Source organism: Ammospiza nelsoni, chromosome 2 (genome assembly GCF_027579445.1).
Source record: "Ammospiza nelsoni isolate bAmmNel1 chromosome 2, bAmmNel1.pri, whole genome shotgun sequence".
Lineage (NCBI taxonomy): Eukaryota > Metazoa > Chordata > Aves > Passeriformes > Passerellidae > Ammospiza > Ammospiza nelsoni.
Genome location: NC_080634.1, coordinates 33,321,844 through 33,344,330, shown reverse-complemented (window position 1 = coordinate 33,344,330; position 22,487 = coordinate 33,321,844). Strand labels below are relative to the sequence as shown.

The window sequence follows — 22,487 nt, the reverse complement described above, 5'->3', positions numbered from 1 at the left end:
AACAATTATTCAGAAATACCCCTTGTTGTGCTGCCAAGATCTTACCATGTATATGAAACAAACAGAACTTTCATAGTGCAAAATGCATTTACTTCAAAAAGGAAATAAATGTCAGCCAAAGAGATTGTGGGTATAAAAGGCAAGAACTGAACACGGTGTGGTAAAACACAAAGAAACTGACAATCAGCTAAATGTCTGGAAGCATGCAAAAGAAGCAGCTGATTTGGATCAAAATAATGTCTAGAAACAACACCTCATGTTCTCAAATGCTAACAGATTTAATTTTAACGTTGGCTTTGACAGCTGTCTTTTAGTATCTTGTAAAATCTCAGTAACTATTCAAAGTTGCTAAAACCGAACTAAAGTACCCTCCCTTCCACCCCCATCTTCACAGCAGAACTGTTAAAGAATTTCTCCTTTAACAAAAGAACCCTCACTTAGAAGCTCTGCTGTATGGTCTTTAATGAAGCATGCTGTCTCAAGTGAAATCACAAGTGTGTGTTAAATTCACTATCTTTTCACAGATTAAGTCTACATATATTTCTAATAAATTAAATAAATAGAGTGAAACCTGTTAATAAATAGAATTCATACAATGGAAAGCATTCTGTCTGGTACTTCTTACAGAAAGAATTTTCTGTACACTTACTCTATCTCCAGTTCAGTATGCCTCTTGTTCAGTCACATGCACAGAGAGAATGGCAATGTTCCTGACATATTTCAACCATATTTAAAATTCTTTTTATGTTTTCATTCACTGCTTTTATTCTGTAGTAGAGCAAATGTTAAGTGGTTTGTGATTCCAAATCATTTTGTTCCTGTTTTTCACTGCAAACTATAAAGTCTTCTACATCTCTTTACATCTTTCAACTGCTGTAAAACAGGATTACAAATATTGAAGCAGACACAAAGCAGAAGGGAAACACTTTTGGGAGAGACCTTTAATGTTAGGTTCCAACATATGAGATAAAAATGAAGCCATTTATCACTTCAGACAGGAATCAAAGCCAACTCAGTCACAGATGAGACTAGATGGAACTCAGGACTGCCTTCCAGCACTGCTGTCTTAATACAGGCTGAGCTTCCCCTTCAGCAACACCAGAGAGAGGAAAAATTGAAATACAAGGTATTTACTGTGATCAAAGACAGTTGGGTTTGCTGGCTTTCTGTTTGTTTTTTTTTTTTTGTTTTTTTTCTTAGTGGTGTTTTTTGGTGTTGTCTGGGTTTTTTTGGTTTTTAAAAAATATTTTAAACATTGAATGGGATATGAGAAATGTCCATCTGCTGTGACAGCCTGACATTCTGGTCAGAGAGTGACTGCACGCTCTGTCCATCATAAACTGTCACTGACAGAGGTCACCACAAATCATGGTGAAAACAGCTTCAAACTGAATTTTAATTTAAGGAGTTCCTTTTCATAGTTTAAATAGAATGGCAGTATGGGACACTTTGATTCAAGAACACCCAAAGTCAACTTCAGCAAACATTTACAGATCACTTCTACCACCTCTTTTTAAAAGTAATCCCTGACCTTTAAGAATTCTCTCTGTTTCATACTGAGACAAAAATTGAAACCATAGAAAGCCTACAAGTGGCTTATTAGAAAGTGCTCAGACAATATGAAAAGCATTGCATTGTTGCTGCCTATGTTTCACATAGATCAGGAAAGGTAATATAACTGAAAACTGGTGAATTTGCACCTTGTGTATGTTACAGTTTAACTGGTATCAAGGAATACATTTAGCACATGGATATGCATTTTTCAACAAGGTCCATCCACATACATAACAGGCCAATTTTAAAAGTAACTTTTATCAATCCCTTACCACTCCAAAGACGGGGAAAAACCTCCATAAAGACAGGAGCTATAGCAAATACAGAAATCCTGTGAAACACAGAAATTCTATGAAATCTAGTTTTGAGACCCAAGTGCCAAATCTGAACCATCTTCAAATGTCTTTTCTCATAAGGAACAACACTTCTAGTCACACAATTAACATTTAAAAGGAAGTTGGTTATTTTCTGAATTTTGTCATTTTAGAATGGACAGACTTCCCTTGAGTTGATCTAAACATGAATATCATGTTGCTCTTCCATTCTTGCAAAACTTCCCAGACATGATGGCTGGGTGATATATGCCGAAGAGGAACTGGAAACAAATTTGAAGTCATGAAAGAATGCCTTTCCAGTTCCCTCTACATCTTGGCCACTTCTTATATTACTCTCCCAAACAAATGTCACAAAAATACTAATATTGTGAGAAACTGTTTGTAAGTAGAATACACAAAACACCTTCTGTAAATCATCAGAAAAGTACAGAGAGTGAGCTAAGATGCACTGAGCAGAACCCAAAGCCAGAAAGGGATCACTTTAAAATCTTTTCAAATTATTTAGTGAATTCTAATCTCATCTTCCTCTAACAGATACAAATTTCTGTAAACATTAACAAGTGTAGCAAATTGAGGTCTACTTTTCGCACACATAGTATTTGGATTTAACTACCGGGTTTATCAATATATAGATATATTTTCCATTGCATATCTGAGCTCTCTTTATAATGAAAGAGCAAATTAAGTTTTACACATACCTGTAAGACACAAATATGCAGCTAAATACCGTTTTTCAAGGCCATCTTTATAGGTCTGAATTGCACCATAGATTGGAGGTAGAATGAAAATCAGGTTACTCACTGTGTTCCCTGTAGGACAGAAACACAAAGCAGAGATTTAGAATTGGGTACTATGCACTTTAACTAAACCTAACAAAATTACATTCACTCATTAGAGACAGGTTCAACAGTCTTCATCCAGAAAGTGACCCAGCAAAACACCACTGCTCTCCATCCCTGGTCCAGTGGAATGTGTCCCTGCCCCCAGCAAGGGGCTTGGAACTAGATGGTCTTGTAGGTCCCTTCCAGGACTCTATCCTACATTCTACCCAATGCAAAAAAATGACATGTGCTGCAGAGACCAGAGAAAGCAATAAAAGCCAAGAGCCCAGCTCTTGTACAGTGATTTAGATTTGGCTTGTTTTTCTTTTCCCAACGGTGCTGACCTAAGCAAAAATGCCAAGAAATCCTGCAAAGTTTAAGTGAAACAAAAGGAAATGGTGTATCTCTCAACAGAAGGGATGCAGATTCAGCTTTTTCACTTAACCACAAATCATAATTTTGAGAATAGAGGTTATGTTATGGGAATTAAATGCCATAAATCTGGAAAAATGAGCAAATCTGTTTCAAAAAAGACTTATACAAAATAAACTGCACATTTTCACACACCATCAGTTAAATATATATAAAACTGAAATCTAATTTGCCAATATCCCAATGAAATACACAATTTATGAGGTTATGAAGAAACCTCCCTCATTTCTGTATTTTTTATTCAGCAGAAAATCCCAAAAGCATTTCACATTCTAGAACAAGGAACAAGAGAGAACAGGTCCTTTCTGAATCACACCCCCTAATTCAAGCAGCTATTTTTCAGGAGTCCTACTTGCCAAGATCCATCCAAAAGAAAAACAAAACATAAAAAATATGTTCACATAACCCTAAGGTATTGCAGCACCTCTAAAACCAAAAATCCATACTTCACAATTTTAAAGAAAATTCATAGTCAAATGGAAAAAAGGTTATTTCAGAACACATGTAGCAGAAATGTACCCAGCTCCCTTGAACAAGGTAGCTCTTCCATATTCTCACAAAGTACATACAAATCTCACTTTGAGACAACCTTCTCAACCAGTTTAAAATCTCATCCGATTTTTATCAGAACTTCTTGAAATCACTTCCTTACTGATTTAACATAATATCCTGCCCAACCACGAATTTCACTAAGTTATAACAAGTCAAATCAGATGTGCCAGAGATCTCACTCTTCTAGACAGCTCTGAATTATGTTCCTCCATGTAAAAGAAGCCCAGCTGAAAACAAAAACCTTCTGTAAGGATATACAAGTTTATACCAATATAAAAGGCCTTTTTTGTGTTTAAATTCTTCGTGGAATCTTTACTTTTTTACCACATTCCCTTATGTGTTGCAATGGGTAGTGATTCACTTTCAACACAGACCACATTTGGAAGAAATTCACTCAGAAATGCTGTTGTGTGACACACTGACCATTGCCATGTCCTCCTGTAAATCATGCAAACATGTCATTTAGTCTTGAAAAGTAGAATAAAGGTTACATAGTCTGGATAGCGAAACTTCAGCTTTCTAAAGCAGTGCTCAACTATGCCTATTTTCAAGAGAAGTTAGTAGACATTATATAAATGTCACTGTTCAGGGTCACCTGGTTATGAAACTGTCAAAAGCCTGGCAAAAATTCAAATATGAAAATGCCAAACAAAAGAAATACCATGATGTTTATCCACAATTGGGAAGGCACATGACTGTGGAAGAGACTTGCAGTAGGATAACAAACTTCAGATGGGTGTAAGAATGCAGAAAACAGATTCTTCTGTAGGAAAGGAAAGGGAAGGTTTCAACACTTCCTGTAAAGCTATAATGACATTAAATTATTGAAAATTTATGAGCATTTAATCTGGGAACATCTTGCTGAGAGAGGAAATACCATAGACCTAATCTAGCTGTCCATTCCTGCCACTCCTTCTCTGCACTTTTTGGCCCATATTATTCAGAACATTTGCAGCATGGATTAGGCAAGCCTATCTGCAAACATACTTACTGAAAGTTGTATACATTTTTTTAAAAGGGGAAATGGGGGCAGGGGAACAATAAAGTCCTCTGGCATGCTGCTAGCAAAATTACTTTTTTCGAGAACAAAAACTTCAAGGCCTCTTGCAAACCCAGGTCCCCAGGAATACATATTTCATAAAAGTCTAGCTAGTCTTTACAGGATTATCCTCACACAGAATAGCTTATAAATTCATTAAAAGGGATTTTTACTAATTCCACCAAAAAATGGCAGGGGGATATGCACAGAGATTAGCAAAGAATACCAAGAAAGAAGAAAAAAGTGACACAATGCAGACTCATAACTCTACAGTTATTTAGCAAACAAGGAAGTGAAACAGTTATTTAACAAACAAGGAGGTTGAAAATGGGAAAACAGTTCAAACTGCCAAAAAGATTCTTATTTTTTCACTACATTTCCTTTTTTAAAACAGGGGAAACATAATGCAGCAGAGCTCCGTGGGAAAACCAGCAAATGGAGAAATTGCAACTAAGGCATGAGGCAAAAGATATGTAAAATGACTAAAGAAGAAATTATTGGCTGTGCCTATAAGAAATAGGGCACATCAGAAATTTGACAAATGCACATGGATAGACCTGAGCTTAACTTTGTACAGCATTCTTATATTTCACTACTGGATTCCTTGAATACTGGTCCAGGGAGTGACCTAACTTTTCTTTAGTGACCAAAGACTGCTTTTTAACATTTTATCTTCAACATGTCCATCAAAAGAAAGGCAGAGCACATTATCTGGGAGAGAAATGAATGAACTTGCAGACTGAAATAACAAGAACAGGATTAAATATGATGGCCATGAACACACCTTTCAATGTGAATATGAATCCTTATTCCATACATAGAATTAATCTATTTGAAGAGGCAGAAAAGTATGGTAGCTGACCATAAATCATCACTGTATGCATCAAACCCCTTACATTTATTTCCAGTAGAGGCAGTGAAAATAGTTATGTCTTCATGCAAGTCAACAGTGGAACACACTGTTCTCTAGTTATTGATAGAAGAGAAAGCTCATCAGGTGCAAAGAAGCTGCACTCAGATGGGAGTGATGAATGGGAGCCTATAATTTCAGAAGGGACAAGAATTGCTCAGCTCACTGTACAAAACAATGGCTGGATGGAACAAGACTGTGCTCTCTAAAGACATCGTTTGTCAACGCAAATGACAAAAGGGAGCTGTTTGAACTGAAGGATAATACTGACAATGACTAAATAGATATAAACTAACCCTAAATAAATGCAGGCTAGAATAAAGAGGAAAGCTTCCTATTAGAGAGGAAATATTTACAACTGCTTCCCAACAGAAATGAGCAGCACAGTGAACCTGCTTTCAGAGTGGCGCTCGGGAAGCTCCACAATCAGATTACATGATGCAGCAGCTACCAGAGTACTAAACCAGACCGTGTCCACAAAGATTACAGATGGTACTAGGTACAGGGCTAAATTAAGGTCTAATCATGATAATGTGACTGACTGCACCAATTTCCATAAAAGTCTTTCAAGACTGTTTTAATGCAAATCATTGTTTCAAAGTAATGTTTTATTCATTGAGAGAATGCCATAAGGTACCAGAACAAAATCAAATTTATGCAAAACATCTTTTCAACAAGCTTCTGTCTGTAGGAAGAATAGTATGGGTGTTAAACCACATCTGCTTGCCATTCTACAAATACAGCAGTAAAACCTGGTAAGTCTTTTTCTAATGCATGTACATTCACAGCCATCTTCAGGCCCTAAGAAATATGTGTGCTATCATTAACACACAAAGATCTGTATAAAGACTAACCAGAAATACAAACAAAAATAACTTGGAAAGGGAAATAGTTTCTAAAGGCAGACCCAGGTACAATATACAGCTTACTGTTAGACAGACACTGCAAACACAGTTAGGAAAGACACAAATTTGAAGTACCTTTCATAAAATCTCCATTTTTCCAAATATGTAGTTAATTCCACACTAGAAAGTAAGTGCTACAATAAATTTGGATGAAGAGTCAAAAGAGGAAAAAAAAGTGAAGCTGTAAATAAGTTGTAAAAGAACATGGTCATAAAGGAATAATAAACAATGCAAAAAGGTAAGGAAAAATGCTGGGAGTTAGAATAAACATGCTGGTTTAGGTGAGGAAGGAAAAGTGCTATCATAAAAAAGAAGAAAAAATTATCACATTCAACTACTGACAAGGTGATCAGTGTGATATATCATGTGTTAAGAGATGCTTTCTCCTACGTTTGTATACAGAATGACAGCAAGATTCACCAAGCACAAGGATCTTTTCAAATTTTAAAATGTTTGACAGAGAGAGCAAGAACAAATTAAGACTTTTCACTCTCTTATTGTTTTTAAAAGACTCAAATCAATAGAAATAAGTGGTACCCTCAGAGAGAAAAGAAGAAAACATTTGCTGTTTAAAAAATTGACTATACATAAAGCATAAAGAGCTCATTTAATATCACTACTAACAAACGCAACATTCACCACAGTAAGATTTTTTATTATTGTAAGGTTTTTGCATCCCACTGTGAAACAAGAGAAAGGTATATATTTTAGAAAATAGCAGCTGCTTTCCTAAGTTTTAATAGAGTCTAAGAATCCCTTTAAGTAAACACACAAGCAAACATACAAAGTTTTGTGTCTGAAAACATCAATTTCATTGTCTGGATATGATGGTGCTCTGCAGAGTCAATTCCTGGATCATGTAGCTTTATCTTTTTACATCACTGCAGGAAGAAATATAATTATAAAAAACAAAGCCTCTCAGATGGCATCATGTAGAACTTGACTCATCCTTCTATCTGCTTTCAGATATAAGGAATTCTATTTCATGGTTTTGTTTCTGGAATCACCTCACGCAGTTCTGGTGCAAACTACAGCTCATTATTAGAGAGTTTACCAAGTTTCAAGAAACTGCAAAGCAATGCAATTCAGGCATATTTGAGAGCATAATCATCTACCATTAGGTATGCTCTCTGCTCAGAAGAACCAACTACCCAGAATCACCTGGTTTGGCCACTAACTTCAACCTCGCACTATTTTCGCTCACGGCTTATCACCAGGAGGGCAGAGCAGCAATTAGATTTTCACTTCCAACAGCCAGTTTCAATATATTCCACTTCAAAGTCTACAATAACTGCACTTCAGAGTGTCAGGAAATGAAAACTCCTGCTTCCATTTGATATTTCAGAAGGACCTCAAGGGGAGAAAACCAAGTCATCCCAACAGGAATTTTGCCAATTTGTAATTACTGGACTCCCTACTTGCTAATGTGCATGAAGGATCAATATAAACTTCCTGTCACTTACTGAAATACAACAGTGTTACTGCAGGCTGGAACACAGGACCAATGCTGACTTAAAAATAAAAATTATAAAATAAATTTTTAAAAAATGGGAGCTTGGGGTATTTGCTTTTAAGCTACAAGATCCATTTCTTACGTTGCATAATTTTCCTTTCCAAATACTAAACTAGCCTTGATTTTGTTTACTGGGACATTAATTGAAGTTACAACTTCAGCAATTCAGCTGCAACTTGAACTGGCTACCACATTTCTAAAAGCAAAATGGGAAAAATACTGAAGGAAACAAATACTGAAGGAACTAATGAACTGTATAAGCTGTGTATGAAAGCTTCCTGAGGAACTATAAAAATGAGTACACATAAATAACAACACCAATCAATGGATCTTTACTGAGACTACTAGATCTTTCATGGTGTTTAAAATAATATCAGAACTCTATGGAGCAAGTTCACATAGATCATAAGAATCATAAAATTAAAAGAGATAAAACAGCACAGCAAAATGTAATGAAGTGCATTACAAAGGAATGCTGCATTAATCTAGCTCTGTATAGAAATTGTCATACTATTATGAGAAAAACTGTAAGGCACAAATGAGAGGGAGGGAGTAGCTACAACAACTAGGAAAAGGAAGACCTGAAAAGGGAAAGAACAGCTACCTAAATCTCAGCCTGACAGAAGCTACAAGAAAGCAACGTGGCATCCAAAGGGTTTACATGGGGGAAGGATTGAAAAGAAATATTATTTGCATTACTTAAGAAGAGCATTCTGATGAGCACTAACAGGCTGAACCAAGGAAAAGGGAAGTTTCGGTAGGACATCTAGAAATCTACCATCTGGCAGCAGCAACATCTCCCAAAAGAAGCTGTCAATCCTGGAAGAGTTTCAAACAGAATGGATAACACACTGCAAGATACATGAAGGAAACAATGCACTGTGGGTGAAGAGAGGTGGGAAACAAGGTAGGAACACAGGCTCCTTCCCAAGGCCAGCACCAGCTCAGATGCATACCAGTGGACTGAGCACACCACGTTCCAGTCACACGTGTCTCAGCCCCAGCAGCAGCACAGCTGCTTCCAGAATGTCCAAGTGCTGGGACAAGGCCAAAAAAACTGAAGGCAACATTGCTGCTGCAGAGCTGATGGCCAGCTGGAAGGTTTAAGTGTTTAAAGTCAGAATGCAGGGCAGCACTTCTAGACCTTCTAGGCTGCTTCTCCCTTGCTGGGCCTCCATTTCTCCAGGATAGCACAGCACAGTTATGCAAGTTGATACCCTTCTGAAGAGGTAAACCATTCCAACGATAGATTGGATTGGGGAGGGGTAAAGAGGCAATTTTAGGGAAAAAATTAGTTATTAACAACACAATTTGATTTTTCTTTCCTGTGCATATTTATAAGTGGATCCAAAATGCTGCATCGAGCGATACATTCCAATATATGGTTTCACATGCTTTATATCCCAGCTGCAGAATTCATTCCCTTGACATTCATCATACTAGTCCAGCTAATATTTTTAGATGGTTTAGTCTGATTACACTATTTCATGTTGTACTTGTGTCCTTCAAAACAATCAAAAAGTATTTAGAAGAGAAAGCTCTCGACACTGCTGACTAACAAAACACACACAAAGTAAGCTCAGTTCAAACCTGTAAAGTGTGGGTGTATTTTCTTATGCACAATCCTCTTTGGAATGCACATCCTACAAAAGCCCTTATTATAAACTGCTTCTGAATTGCCCTAGGTTACAATTAAGCTATCCTTTTCCTTACCCTCATCTCTGCAAACTGCTTTGCTACTGTATAGTAAAAGCTTTAGAAAACTACAACCTAACAGAAGACTATACTAACACTGACTTTGCTTCTTATGTAAATTATACTAAAAATAAATGAGAGAAAGCTGATACTTAAATTCATATTTTAAAGCTCCACTTATTTCCTCATAAGAAACCAATACCCTTGAAGATACCCTTGCAATCCCAGAAATACAACAGTTGTGTTTATAGTGCAAGTTTAGACAGTGAAACATTGTGGGGGCAAAGAAATTTTTGCTCTTTCCCCTCAAATCCAAAACACATTGGCGACCTATTTAGTCTCTTTTACTGGAGGGTCTAAGCAACCCCCGTCCTCTGTCTCAATATCCCTGCAAGACAGGCTGCATAAAGCTGCCTGAGCCATAAAGAAACCTGCATAAAACAGAAGTCCAGACCTTCAAACACCAAAGTGCTCCTCTAGCCACTTGACCATCCTTAGCTGCCACAATAAAAATGAATGAGTTCACCACACCACTTCTCATAAGTAAAGCTACAAAGTAGAAAATGCAGCCACAGTAACAGCTGGGTACTTTCCAGAAACAATGTTTTTGTTACCAATTCTCATGTTTAGCATAGTGAACTTCTCCTCCTGGAATTTTTAAAGGCTATCACAAGTGAAGAAGTAGTGCCTAAAGCCCCAGAACTTGCACTGATTTTTTTTTTTGTTTGTTTGTTTTGAGGAAGGGTGATTCTGATTTTTTCTGAGGGATCTGTCTCAAAACTTTTCATGAATGAAGTCTGAGATCAGCATGAACTGCTCTTCCCCAGAAGAACATTAGAAGGGCAGATTAAAATGTGGAGGACCAGCTGTGAAGTTTAACAGATAATTTGAAGTTTAACAGATAATTATGAAAGCAATTGCAATGAAAATATTCTGAGGTGATAGGCCAGAATAAGGATAGCTACAACACCTAAATTAAAAAGCCAAGTAGTCTCTTCTCTTTTGAAGCCTATTATCTTATTGTAGTTGTGCGTTTATCACACCAATGCCTGTCACAAGCACAGGGCATCGTGGAACATTAATAAATGGTTTTTGCATTTTGAATGTACCATTACCTGAAAAATAACAGTATTTAGAAATGTAATAATAAAGATGCAGGAATCTATTCATGACCTTTTTTTTTGAGACTTCAGGAAGCAGCTTGAACAAATATGATAGTACACACCTCCTTTACAGGACATTTTACTCTTAATCCAAGAAATTCACAATTAACCAGACTGCAAGGAATAAACTTGCATTACAGCCAGCTGCTATGCCATCCTGTCATATTTTAATATTGCTTTCCTAGGGTATGAGAAACCACATGGAAAAGAAAGCATAATTTCTCCAATAAACATGAATCTAAGATGATAGCAAGCGCACCAATTACTTTGAAGTACACCTGGAAGGATTTTGAAAGCAAATTTAAAGTAAAAACAGTTGACATAGGCAGATCATTTGAAATACCAATCTAGAAAGCTCGCTAAAAGCAAGTGCTTACATCTGGAAAATGCAATCAAAGTCTAAAGAGATTAGGCTAAGATGATGTAAAGTTAGCATATTACATGCAAGAAGCTTGTTGCTGAAGGGCAGATTTACTTCGTTTATATCCTTCACTGGAAAACAAAATAAAACCTATTTTAAATGTTATTTTAAGGCAGGTTGATGATGTCAGACTGGAAGGAAATAAAAGACATGGAGATTACTGTTCAGCCCCTGCTAAAACTAAGCAGTGACCAATATACTACACTGATCATCCATGTAATTTTCATCATTAACTCCTTCCAGTCATTCTTCTCCTATGGTGGCATCAGCCTCCTGGCTTCCTGTTCAGTGCCTGCACCAACTCCTTTAAGTTTAAGGGTCTGTCCAGAGGAGAAGGCACAGATTTCAGAGCTGACAGCTTTGAGCTACCAAGTACCTCCAACCCAGCATCTGTCAGTCCTCACTACACTGGAAAAACTAACCTGAGGCACAGAAGCTGTGGGTATCAGCCCAGAGGCTCTGGCAGGACTGTCCCAGGCACTGTGCAGTGACAGAGGAGAGCTGAGCCTTAGGGGAGCCCAACATGCTCACTGGACGGTGAGCAGCAGAGAATAACGTGCGCCAGTGCTTCTGTCCAGGTATTTGTAGCTTTAGCTTGGGTAGTCCATCTTCAAAATCCAAATCCTCTCACCTTCTCTTTCTTCCCTTTCTTACTATGAATAGAGATTTCCCCTGGGTGTCCAGAACAATTAAAGCCTCTTCTACCAATGACTCATGCCATTCTTTCGCCCCATTTGGATGGCAGGAAATTAAAGGTTACTACAATACTACATAAAAAAATAATACTACATAACTGTAGGAGAACACATGAGGATAATGAAATTGGTCAGCAACCACAGCCTGATTCAGCCACTCAAATACTGATTGGTGACATTCACCCTCTTATCATCAGTAGTAATAAAACATTCCTTCTGCAAATAACCATATTTTTTCTTTTCTTTTTTTTTTTTTTTTTTTTTTTTTTATTGCAGGGCTGCCTCAAATGAAAAACCCTAAGGCTAACTGAAACATGTGATGACAGGCAACTGATCACAGATATGACCTGGAATCAACATCTTCAATCCTAAACATATAACTTTATCTCTATTATGTAGGTACTTCATTTCTCCAGTCTTCATAACCTTTTCCAGTTAATGTAACAACCTCCAGCAAAAACTTTCAACAGTACCCAATTAATTCAATAATGCAAGAATCAAAGGTCGTCACTCCTAGTCTACAACTAACTCCAACTGTACTCTTTAGTCACTGTTCAATTGTCATTTCAAGACAACCTTCTTGTTCATGCTTGAAAAATTAAAAGAAAAATAATAGCAATCATCTATCATCCACAAATCTTGGCAAAAGCTATTCATCCGGAGAGAAAATGAAGCTTTTCCACAGAGACAGTAAGATCAAAGCCCATATCTTAATTATCTCACAGTCTAAACCAAATAAAGAAAGAGATATAAAATACACTGAAGGTTCAAACTTTAAACACTATCTTTTTGTTATAAATATAAATTAATATAGTACCTACACAATAATAGTTCATAAGGTGGGTGGCAGGAATTTGGGCAGAAATCTGTTTTAATGAATAAGATACAAAATAGTTGAAAACCATATACAAATTAACTGTGTTCCCAACACAAATGCGGCCCAAAGGCTGGCATAGGAAATCTTCCAGAGGAAATGCCTGAGACAATTGTAGAAAAAAAAATAATACAAAAGTCAAGTGGAAATCAGCATGGAACAGCTTGGAAGGAAACGCATTTAAGAAACGGAAAGAGCTTTACAGTATTTCTCTGCAGCCCAGAATAGAGGGGAAAAAAAGGACATGTAACATTAAATTGGGATAGACTCAACAGTTTCAGCATTTCAGTACAGCACCAACGTTATGCATGGTGCAGAAGAATGTATCTGAGGAGCCTTGCAGGATTATAAAACTTGGGCCTTGAAAGATTTAACAGCCACCAAAACTCTGCGTGTAAAGCAACTGTGCTATCACAGATCACAAAGGCATAGCAGTTTGTTAAGTGAATGAAAACAACATCTGCTGTATGATTTCACTACCACAGTGCATTTCTCTGCTGCTTTCCAAGGCACTGACACAAATCAATTGAACTGGTTCTTAGAGAGACACTGCTCACCAGTAGCACAAACCAGCAATGATCCTCTGGTTTTTGCTCTGCTACATCAAAAGAAAGCCCTGAACTTCCACACTGCTACTGCTAGCAGCAGCTTAGGGAGATAGCATTAAACTGGTATGAACAGAAGTGCATTGCCAACATTTTTTCTACTAAATTGAAAAAATAAAGCAAAAAATTTTGTTTCTCTGATTTTCCAGGCAGTTTACTCATACCCTGGGGTCAGCACATTGTATATAGCTTATTCTTTCTGCTTATACAGCTTGTTTTCACAACTGTGAAAAAGACTTGGAAAAAAAGAAAAGACATCCATTTTCATTTGTGAACAAAATATCACCTGGAGCAACTCTGAGTTTATATATTTGTGAGTTTTATCTTAAGTCTATAAGATTCAAAATCTAAAAAAATAAATAAAGTCTGCATCCCGTGTAAGGAATGCAGGAATATCAGTAGAAATACACCATGCACCTGTGTGCAATAACCTCCAGAGCAGCTCAGCTGCTGCAATCTGGGGTCAGCACCAGACCTGGAAGCCTCTGGCAGGAGAGCAGCACTACAAACTCCCTCCAAGAACAATCCAATCTGTAATGAGACTCACACAAACATGAAAAATTTGCTGTGCAAGAAAAGGTAAGTACTTGTAGAAGAAAAACACATCCATTTTACCTAGAAGTAATGTAAACTCCTCTCTGTGACAACAAATTCAGTTCATCAGTTCTGTTGGTCATTTTTGCTTCCTGTTGCAGATGACCCATTTGATTTCAGAGCCAGCCAGATCTTCAAGCCTCTTTCTCAAAGACAAACAAGTAATTTTTCAGTTTTCCCTGGGTTTCCTCAATGAAGCTTAAAATACCCATTAGAAGGGATCACAATAGCATGCTTTCCAGTCAGGAAGCAGGTCTTTGATTGAACAAACAAATGGTGTTGACCAGACAGGATGAAGAAAGAGATGTCATTTGTCCATCAGGTTAACACAGAAATACCTCTGTCCCAAGACTGAAAGTGTCCAGACTAATTTTCATGCTCAGCGCTCTAAAGGATTTGTTTGAGCTAATACTCTGTTTCCCAGGTGCTGATTCTTGTTCAAATGAAAATCCTTATCCAACATGAATTAGCAATAACTAAAAATCTAGCCTACAGAGCAGTGGCATCATGAGCTTACTGCAAATAATGAGTTCATTAAAGCATTGTATAAATCAAGAGCTTCTAGGGTCATGTCTTATGACTATTAAGTTGATACCTTGAAATCCTACTAGTTGGAATACATACAACATTCATACAAAACATGAAGATGTTCAGATCACCCCTAACACCACATCTTTTCCTAATTCTGCTTGTCTGCTTTCCTGCCTGAAGAAGTCTAAATCTTGCCATCTCAAATATAAAAGTCAAGTCTCACACTAACATCCTGAACCTTGCCCAGCTTAATCAGGCCACACTCTTGTCCCCTTCTCCAGTTCCTCTGTTTATAGAGGAGAATTGCAGTATTACCCAGACTTGGCAAAGGGAACATACCTTCCTGTTCACAAAGCCAGCCAGAGATTCTTGAAGAGACACTCACGCTGCACATACCATTTCAGGGTCACTCCAAGGACGCTGCATTCAGAAAACATGTCCAAAGGAATCAAGGAACAATGAAAAACCAAATATAAGAAACTAAAGCCCCAGAACACAGCTGGGAAATAGACATGCTGCTGGACACTAATCTCAAATTTGAAATAAAGTTTGGAATTTCCTTCAGGAAAGTGCTACAATGTGCAGGGCAGGTTGAGTCACCAGTTGGTGGAGAGGCAAAGAAATCAAGAGGAATCTTGTAAGGCTGAGGAAGGGACACAAAGGGTGCAATCTCTCCACCGAGACTGACAGAAAGAACAACTTCTGCCTCCTGAACTCCAGACACACTGAAGTACGTACTCTGCCAGAGGATGACGGACCTGACTGTAAAGGAGATAATGATCTGGAGATGCTGACTGCAGTAATCATTTAGAAATATCAGTTTTTTAGTCACTGGTCACAGTGCACATGCAGCATATTTCTTAAAGGAAATTAATTTTTAGGAACTGAAAAAAATATCATGGTTAGACTTCATTTTTTTGAGCTAGCACAAAAACTCTGAAAATTTATAATTGCATTTTCAAGTACAAAGAAGGATCTGTGCCTGAGACCTTAAATCTAAAGAGTACCCAGCAAAACCACTGAGCCTCTACGCTGAGCTTGCCTATATGAGCATATTCATATCAATTAATGGTAAATGATTGACACTAAAGCAGTGTTGCTCTGGGCTTTTTTTACTGCAACGTTCTCTAGAATTTCTCTCTTCCTGACACATTTTTTTGCTCTTTGTAGTACTTCCACAAAGACAGAATAACCAAGCACCTTTAATTCATGCAGCAGCTCAGCTTCTCTGCTAATGGACGGAAGAATGAGTGTAATTAATGAGGCAGGTACAAAGAGCCTCCCAGCTAGAAGGCAATCTAAGGTAGGTAGCTTTGCCCTGACAACCATTTGCAAATGGGTTCTCTTCTAGCATTATAATGTCCTGTTTAGACACACATTTTGAATTAAAAGAACTTTGTGCATTTGATAAACTTTCATGAGCCACAAACCTTGCCACGATCCTCTTGAGGTAGTCAGACAGTCAAATGTGTGAGCACTCACACAAGTTGCGAGACAAAGAACCATATACTGCTGAGCTGTTGGGACTGGAGACAATTCCCAGACTTCCTTTGAACATTTTTGCATCTATAATTAAATCTTTCTTCTTTAAAGGAAAAAAAAAACTTTCCCACTTATATGTGAAAGGCACCAGCAAATATAGAAAATGCATTACATAAATAGCAGTTTCACACAACCAAGACACAGCAAACCCCAGACTGAAGACTTTTTGTCTTTCAATTATGACAAAAGTTTTTACTCTGTGACTAAAAGCTCATAAAAAGTAACTTTTAAGTCAGCAGTGTTCCTTTACAATAATTTATTTTACATTAATTTTCCTATTTCTAGCCACAAATATATATTCTGCAAATTCATATCATGCAGTTCATAAACCAGTCTTCCTCAGTTTGCACATAAGAAAAATTAAAATGTAGAAATGCCATTGCTGTGTTACCATTTGGAGTGGCAGATGTCCAACTGCCAGCTGTACAAGTACTGAATATGAAGCACTAATTATAGAGTAATCAAATGCTTTGTTAAACCATATTTAAGAATTTTATTGTTGCTTAATAGCTACACACATTAGTAGATAAACACACATGTGGTCCATTAGCACAGCATCTATCTGACAGGCTTTAAGCATATCCATAACATGATGGATAAATAAGAACTGATGATTGGGGAAATCAACTTTCCAAGAGCCTTTGACCCCATCTTTCTCAACGAAGGCTGGTGGGAAAACTGAAAATTAAGCTGTCATGAGATCAAAGGTAGAGTTGCATCATGAGGAAAGATAAAAAGCAAGGAAGAATTAAAAATAATATACAAATCATTAGTGATCTCAAAATGCATCAAAACTCTGTGACAAGACTATCTTTAGGCTTTAGCTAAGAATGTACTTTTACAGCCTAGGAAAGGAAATAAGTTAATAAAAGAGTATTTGCTACTGATTCAAAACCAAATAGAAAGAAATACAAAGAAGTGACAGCAGAGACCATCTGGCTTATGATTTTGGTTCTGCTATATTATTTTTTGGAGAAAGGAATCCCTCTTTCAACTTCTTTTTGTCTGCAGCACAAAAAGCAAGCTAGAAGCGTTCATCCAAAAACTCACTGCACAGCTGAGCACTGTTCTGCACACTGCACTTGACTTTACACTCACCATCAATTAGTTTAATGCTTCCTTTACCTTTTTGCTTGCAGTGCTTCCTCAGTTCAGGGAGCTCCCTCAAGAAGCCAAATAAATTTCCAGAGGAAAGTTGTGATTTCCTCCAATGAGGTAATTAAATTTATACACTCAAATCCCTTTCTTAAAGTGTACAGGTCTGTGACACTGTCTTCTGTTAAAGCACTCTTTAGAACTCATCTGTGTCATGTCATCTTTAAATCGCTCCATCTCAGCCAGGCAGTTGGGCTCATCACACCCAATTAAACTTGATGGTGTTTCCTTCATCTGCCACTTTATCACTGAAAGAACAGGAAGGGTTCTTGAAGGCAGACAGTTGGCTTTATTTTAGTTTTCTTACTCTCACTTGGAGAGTACCTAGCCCAACAGTCTCTGGCTGCTTTCCAAAGCCTCTGGAAAAAAGGCAAAATGCAACAGGACACCCACGAGGAACAAGTGACAATCCATACGTGGCAGTACAAATTCAACATTAATGACATTATTCTACGTTTAAGTAAATTTTGCAGGTTTTTATGTTTTAAAGTAATGAACCCCATAGAAAATAGAGATCTGTACAATCTGCAGCTGTATTCTCTGAGCAATGCCTAAAAGGAAACAACAATATTTTTGTGTCACTGTTCACAATGTCGAGAATGCTGGGACAGCACTCTATGCCATCCAAGATGCAAGATAAAGAGATACCTCACACTGAAAAACACAAGTCACCATAATCTTGTCTCAATCTCTTGTCTGAGGCAAAAATCAGAAGCTTGAAGGAAGTGGAACAAAAATAGCTAGAAACATGGGCAGATTCTCATGACATGGGTGTGTTTTTTTCCCAAATAAGAGTCCCATAAGGAAATCCCAGTTACAAGAAGTCACTTACCAGATCTCTAATGAAAACAAAAACTAATGGATTTAACTCTGATATGATAATAATATGACAATAACATAATAATTATGATAATAACAATAATAATTAAAAAATTCTTATACAAAGATATCAGAACATAGACAAGACCAGAAGCCAAGAAAGAAACAATTTCACTAATTCCTTGAGAAGCCTGAAGCAATGTTCTAGACGCTTGCTGCTGTAAATGCCAGCATAAGGATTTCTCTAAACCTGTCATGTTGTAGATGATGCATATTACTCATGGACAATGATAGCTCAAAGCAACATAACTGGAAACATGACTCAAGTTTGATCCAAACTGGAACACAGCATTCTGTTGTTAACTACAACAAATTCGCCCCCATGATTCTCCTGACTGAGAATTATAAGCCCTCATGTACCACACAGGGCTCCTTTGAATCTAAAATATTTGCTTGAATTGGTACTACTCTACGTGCTCTCAGCAAAGGGAGTATGTGAAGACTACTTATATTCACTCACCATATTCTATAAGAGGAGCTCTTACAGGGATGACTGAATCCAAGAAGGGTAAGGCTCCTGTGATAGACATTCATGTCAAAACAGACCCCCAAAACTCAATGCTACGTGGGCTTAACTGGCCTGAAACACCAACCCTGCTAAAAATAAGGAGTAAGCTGTAGCATTTGACTGATAAGCACTAAAACCCAGAACTTATATTTGCCCTTTTTCTATTTTTTTTGTGTGGGAGGATGGTGGGTTTATCCTTTACTATTTTTTCTTAACCAAGTGTACAAAAGTTTGGATAATTCAGCTTTTAAGAACTGAGACCTCGAAAGGTTTAAAGAAGAGAAAAAAACCCCACGTCTACTACTTGCTCTCCAGCACAGAGGAGCCAATCAATGAGAAACCCTGAAAAAGGAATTACCACATCATAAAATAGGTTTGATCAGTGGGGGATATAAGACTCATTTTAAGGCTTAACAGAGTTAAGCTTGCAAAACAATTATTTTTAACTGGTTTTTCATTTCAATTGGTTTAATATTCTACAGATGGATGCAGAGCAGTTAGTCATCCACCTCCACAGGGGAGAAAAACTGACTAGGTGTAGACTCAGAAAGGCAAGAAAAAGCATTTCTCATTATTAAAAAAAATGAACTTTTGAATACATGCCACTGTGTTTGGGTTACACCAAGGGAATTCAAATATGAAGTGCTACACCACCACCTTACCTCACTGCCACATCTCTCACTACATACAGTTGATAAGCTGCTACCATTTATATTAGTTCTATAAGGAGTAAAGAGCAAGGAACTGCATGTGGGCTTTTATAACACAATGTAGCAATTCTGTACTAAAAGTAGCATGTCAAAACCAAATTGCTAAATGGCACAAAAATGTAATTTGTACAGGCTTTCTGTTTGGTTCTTAAGTCTGCAACCTATTTGGTTTGGACCTGACAGTATTCTTCAATCTTTGGGCCTCCAAAGTTTCTTATAAATTATTAACAACCATTAACAACCTACTTATAACAAACATTTAATGCAAAAATTTTTACAAACAATCAGCTGTACCTGAGTGGTACCAAGTCAGAAATGGATTTTCACTCTTGTGTAAGGTAAAACTTCAAACAATATCCCCAGAACACTTATTGCCTCAGACCCTGAAAGCACTGTTAGAGAACCACTGCTGAAGAAAATCTAACCCATCTTGGCATCTGGACTGAAATTAGCTGCTGTTAAGCTAACCCTACACCACAGCAGGCTTACTTACTGTTTTGCATTTTAAACTTAGATCATTTAAATGCTTTACATTACAGAATAGCCCTTATATACAGTTTTTTTCAGTGCAACTGACAGACCAACAAATTGTGGTCCTAAACACCAAAACCATAAGGAGGGACCAGACCTTGTATAGCTACTCTCTTTTTCCTCAGAACACAAGCTTTTCTGCCTCCCATTACTCTCATCCTCATCTTCCTTCTCCTGAATAATCCAAAAGTAGACTAAAAGTATCAGTTAACAAGGCCAACAATGCAGGAATTACTTTAAAAATTTACATGCTAGTCAAATTCATTTTTACATTAGTGAAGAAAAAGAACTTCCTCTTCCCTATGAGAATTATCTCACAAATTATGCTTGACAAAAAGGAAAACACATATATACATACTCTGCAAAAGTCTCATTCTATTTGACTTCAAAGTTTGTCCCTTTCTAAGAGTATTTAATTTTGTTTCCTTTTCAGCCAGCCTGCCTCAGCCATAAATCTACACACTAACTTCCTTTTTCCTCTGAGCTTCTAAGCTGCTTATGCTGCTGTTGTTCATTTCAGATCCTGTTCTTCCTATTCCTACACTCTGAACACTCTTTCACAATTATTCACTTTGGATCCGCACCCATGTCAGTGCTTGCAACCAGGAGCCACAGCTGGGCACGGAAACCCAGAACCTTCCATCTTCTGCATGCCAAGCTCTTCCAAGCCACTGCTGAAGTATCCCAGCTATGTGAAAGGCCTCTGCAGATTGCCCACTTCAAGCACTTCAGGGTGGGTGAGCCTGGTCACTTGAGCACCCAGGGCCCTAACACTTCAAAGGCAGCCACCTACCTCATGCGTGTGAAAGTTTTTCGCAGCACAGGGCGTGTGCCAGGCAGAAGCACATAATTATAACTACTACACCCTTTAAAGTCGCTGCCCAGGACACAAAAATACTTAGTTTTTCAACAAAACCTCAGTGACATAGGGCTTGGTCTTTTATCACCTGCAAGACACTCCTTTCTCAAGCACCTGATGAATGGCCCTGTAATTGAAGCCCCTTCTTTTTTTCCCTAAAACATGCTAAATCCTGAGTGTTTCTGAATAACAGTTTCGAGGTCAAACCAATGGCCTGCTCTCTTCCCAGTGCTCTGAGCTATCCTAAAAGACAATCACTTGAAACAGAGCGACCCTTCAAGCCTCGCTTAACTCGCACCACCTGCAGCGGAGCCACCTGATTGACGACGGTCATCACGGGGCACCAAAGGCCACCTGGGGGAAGGTGTCATCCCTGGATGAAGCCGTATCTTGCACAGGACGATACCTTTTCTCTCCCTGAGCAGTTTCACTTGGTTTGACAGTCCAGGCTGTGCAGATGGTTCCACCTCAAGGGGAGCAGAGCAGCAGACGCGTGTGGCTTCGCGGCGTGACACGCCAAGCACGACTCCAGCGAGAGTCCTTCCCTCTCTTCACCCGTGCTGCGGTGCCACACAGCCAGCCCAGTTCCTGCGACACCCCCAGGACACAGCTCACGGGCCACCCCATCCCAGCCACCGCCGCAGGCCCCCGGCACCCCCGCTACAGCCCTGCCATCCCTATGGACACAGGCCGAAAGGACACGCTGGGGAGAGAGGGGCTACACCATCCCGTGCTTCCGACACGGATTTGTGCGGGAAGGCGGTAAAAAACACCCATTTCCACCCACCGGGGCTGGCTGAGGGGCAGCGGCACCGTCACCCCGCAGGAAAGAGGGGCCAAGGAGGAGGAGGGATTCCCCCGCCGCGGGGACAGAGCACGAAGAGCTGCGGAGAGGGAGAAGGAGGCGGCGGTGGGACGCGGCCCCCGGGGCCGGGGCAGGACCCGGGGCCGGAGCGACCACTCACAGAACTCGGCGATGTAGTAGGAGACGGCGTAGTTCTCCTCGCACCACTCCAGGGTGGAGGTCGGCGGACCCCAGTAACCCTCCCGGTCGGCGGCCGGAGCCATCGCGGCGCCCGCTCCAGGCTAGAGCGGAGCCAGGGCACGGGGCAGCGGAGGGAGAAGGGCGCCGGGCCCGGAGCGCAGCGGCGGCGGCGGGAGAGCGGGCGGGGCCGGCGCTGGGCCCGCCCGCGGGGCGGAGCCGCGGTCGCCATGGGGACGGGCTGAGGCCTGTCGGACGGGGCAGACCGGGGCGGGGAAACACATTGTGGAGGAAAACGTGGATGTGGGGAGAGTGTGTGGGGAAACACCGGTGCGGGGCGTGTTTGGCTCTCAGGGAACCCGCGCGATGCCCCTGTGAGGATGAGGCGGGACGTGCAGCATCACGGCACTCTCCTCACCCGCTTTTCAAGCCGGGGGCAGTGAAGAGGTTTCCTCCCTCAGCTTTCCACTCCGGGTTTCGTTATAGATTTCGTGGAGGGTTTGTAAGGCGAGCGGGGCAGCGTGCTGCCTTCATGATGTTGAGACACAGCTTCACAGCATCGTAGAATGATTTGGGTTGGAGGGAACCTTAAGAACCATCCAGTTCCAATCCCCTGCCATGGGCAGAGTCACCTTCCACTAGATCAGGCTGCTCAAAGCCCCATCCAGCCTGGCCCTGAACA

General features: G+C 39.3%; 1 protein-coding gene across 1 annotated transcript in view; it reads right to left on the bottom strand.

Annotated features, from left to right (window-relative positions):
* ACER3 (alkaline ceramidase 3) overlaps positions 1-21,969 on the bottom strand; it is a 56,357-nt gene extending 34,388 nt beyond the window's left edge. Inside the window, exons 1-2 of the mRNA XM_059491562.1 lie at positions 21,789-21,969; positions 2,588-2,698 (exon numbers count right to left, since the gene is read on the bottom strand). Coding sequence (XP_059347545.1) covers positions 2,588-2,698; positions 21,789-21,891 — 214 coding nt within the window. The 5' untranslated portion in view covers positions 21,892-21,969. The remainder of the gene's footprint in view (positions 1-2,587; positions 2,699-21,788) is intronic.
* Between the last annotated feature and the right edge of the window lie 518 nt (positions 21,970-22,487).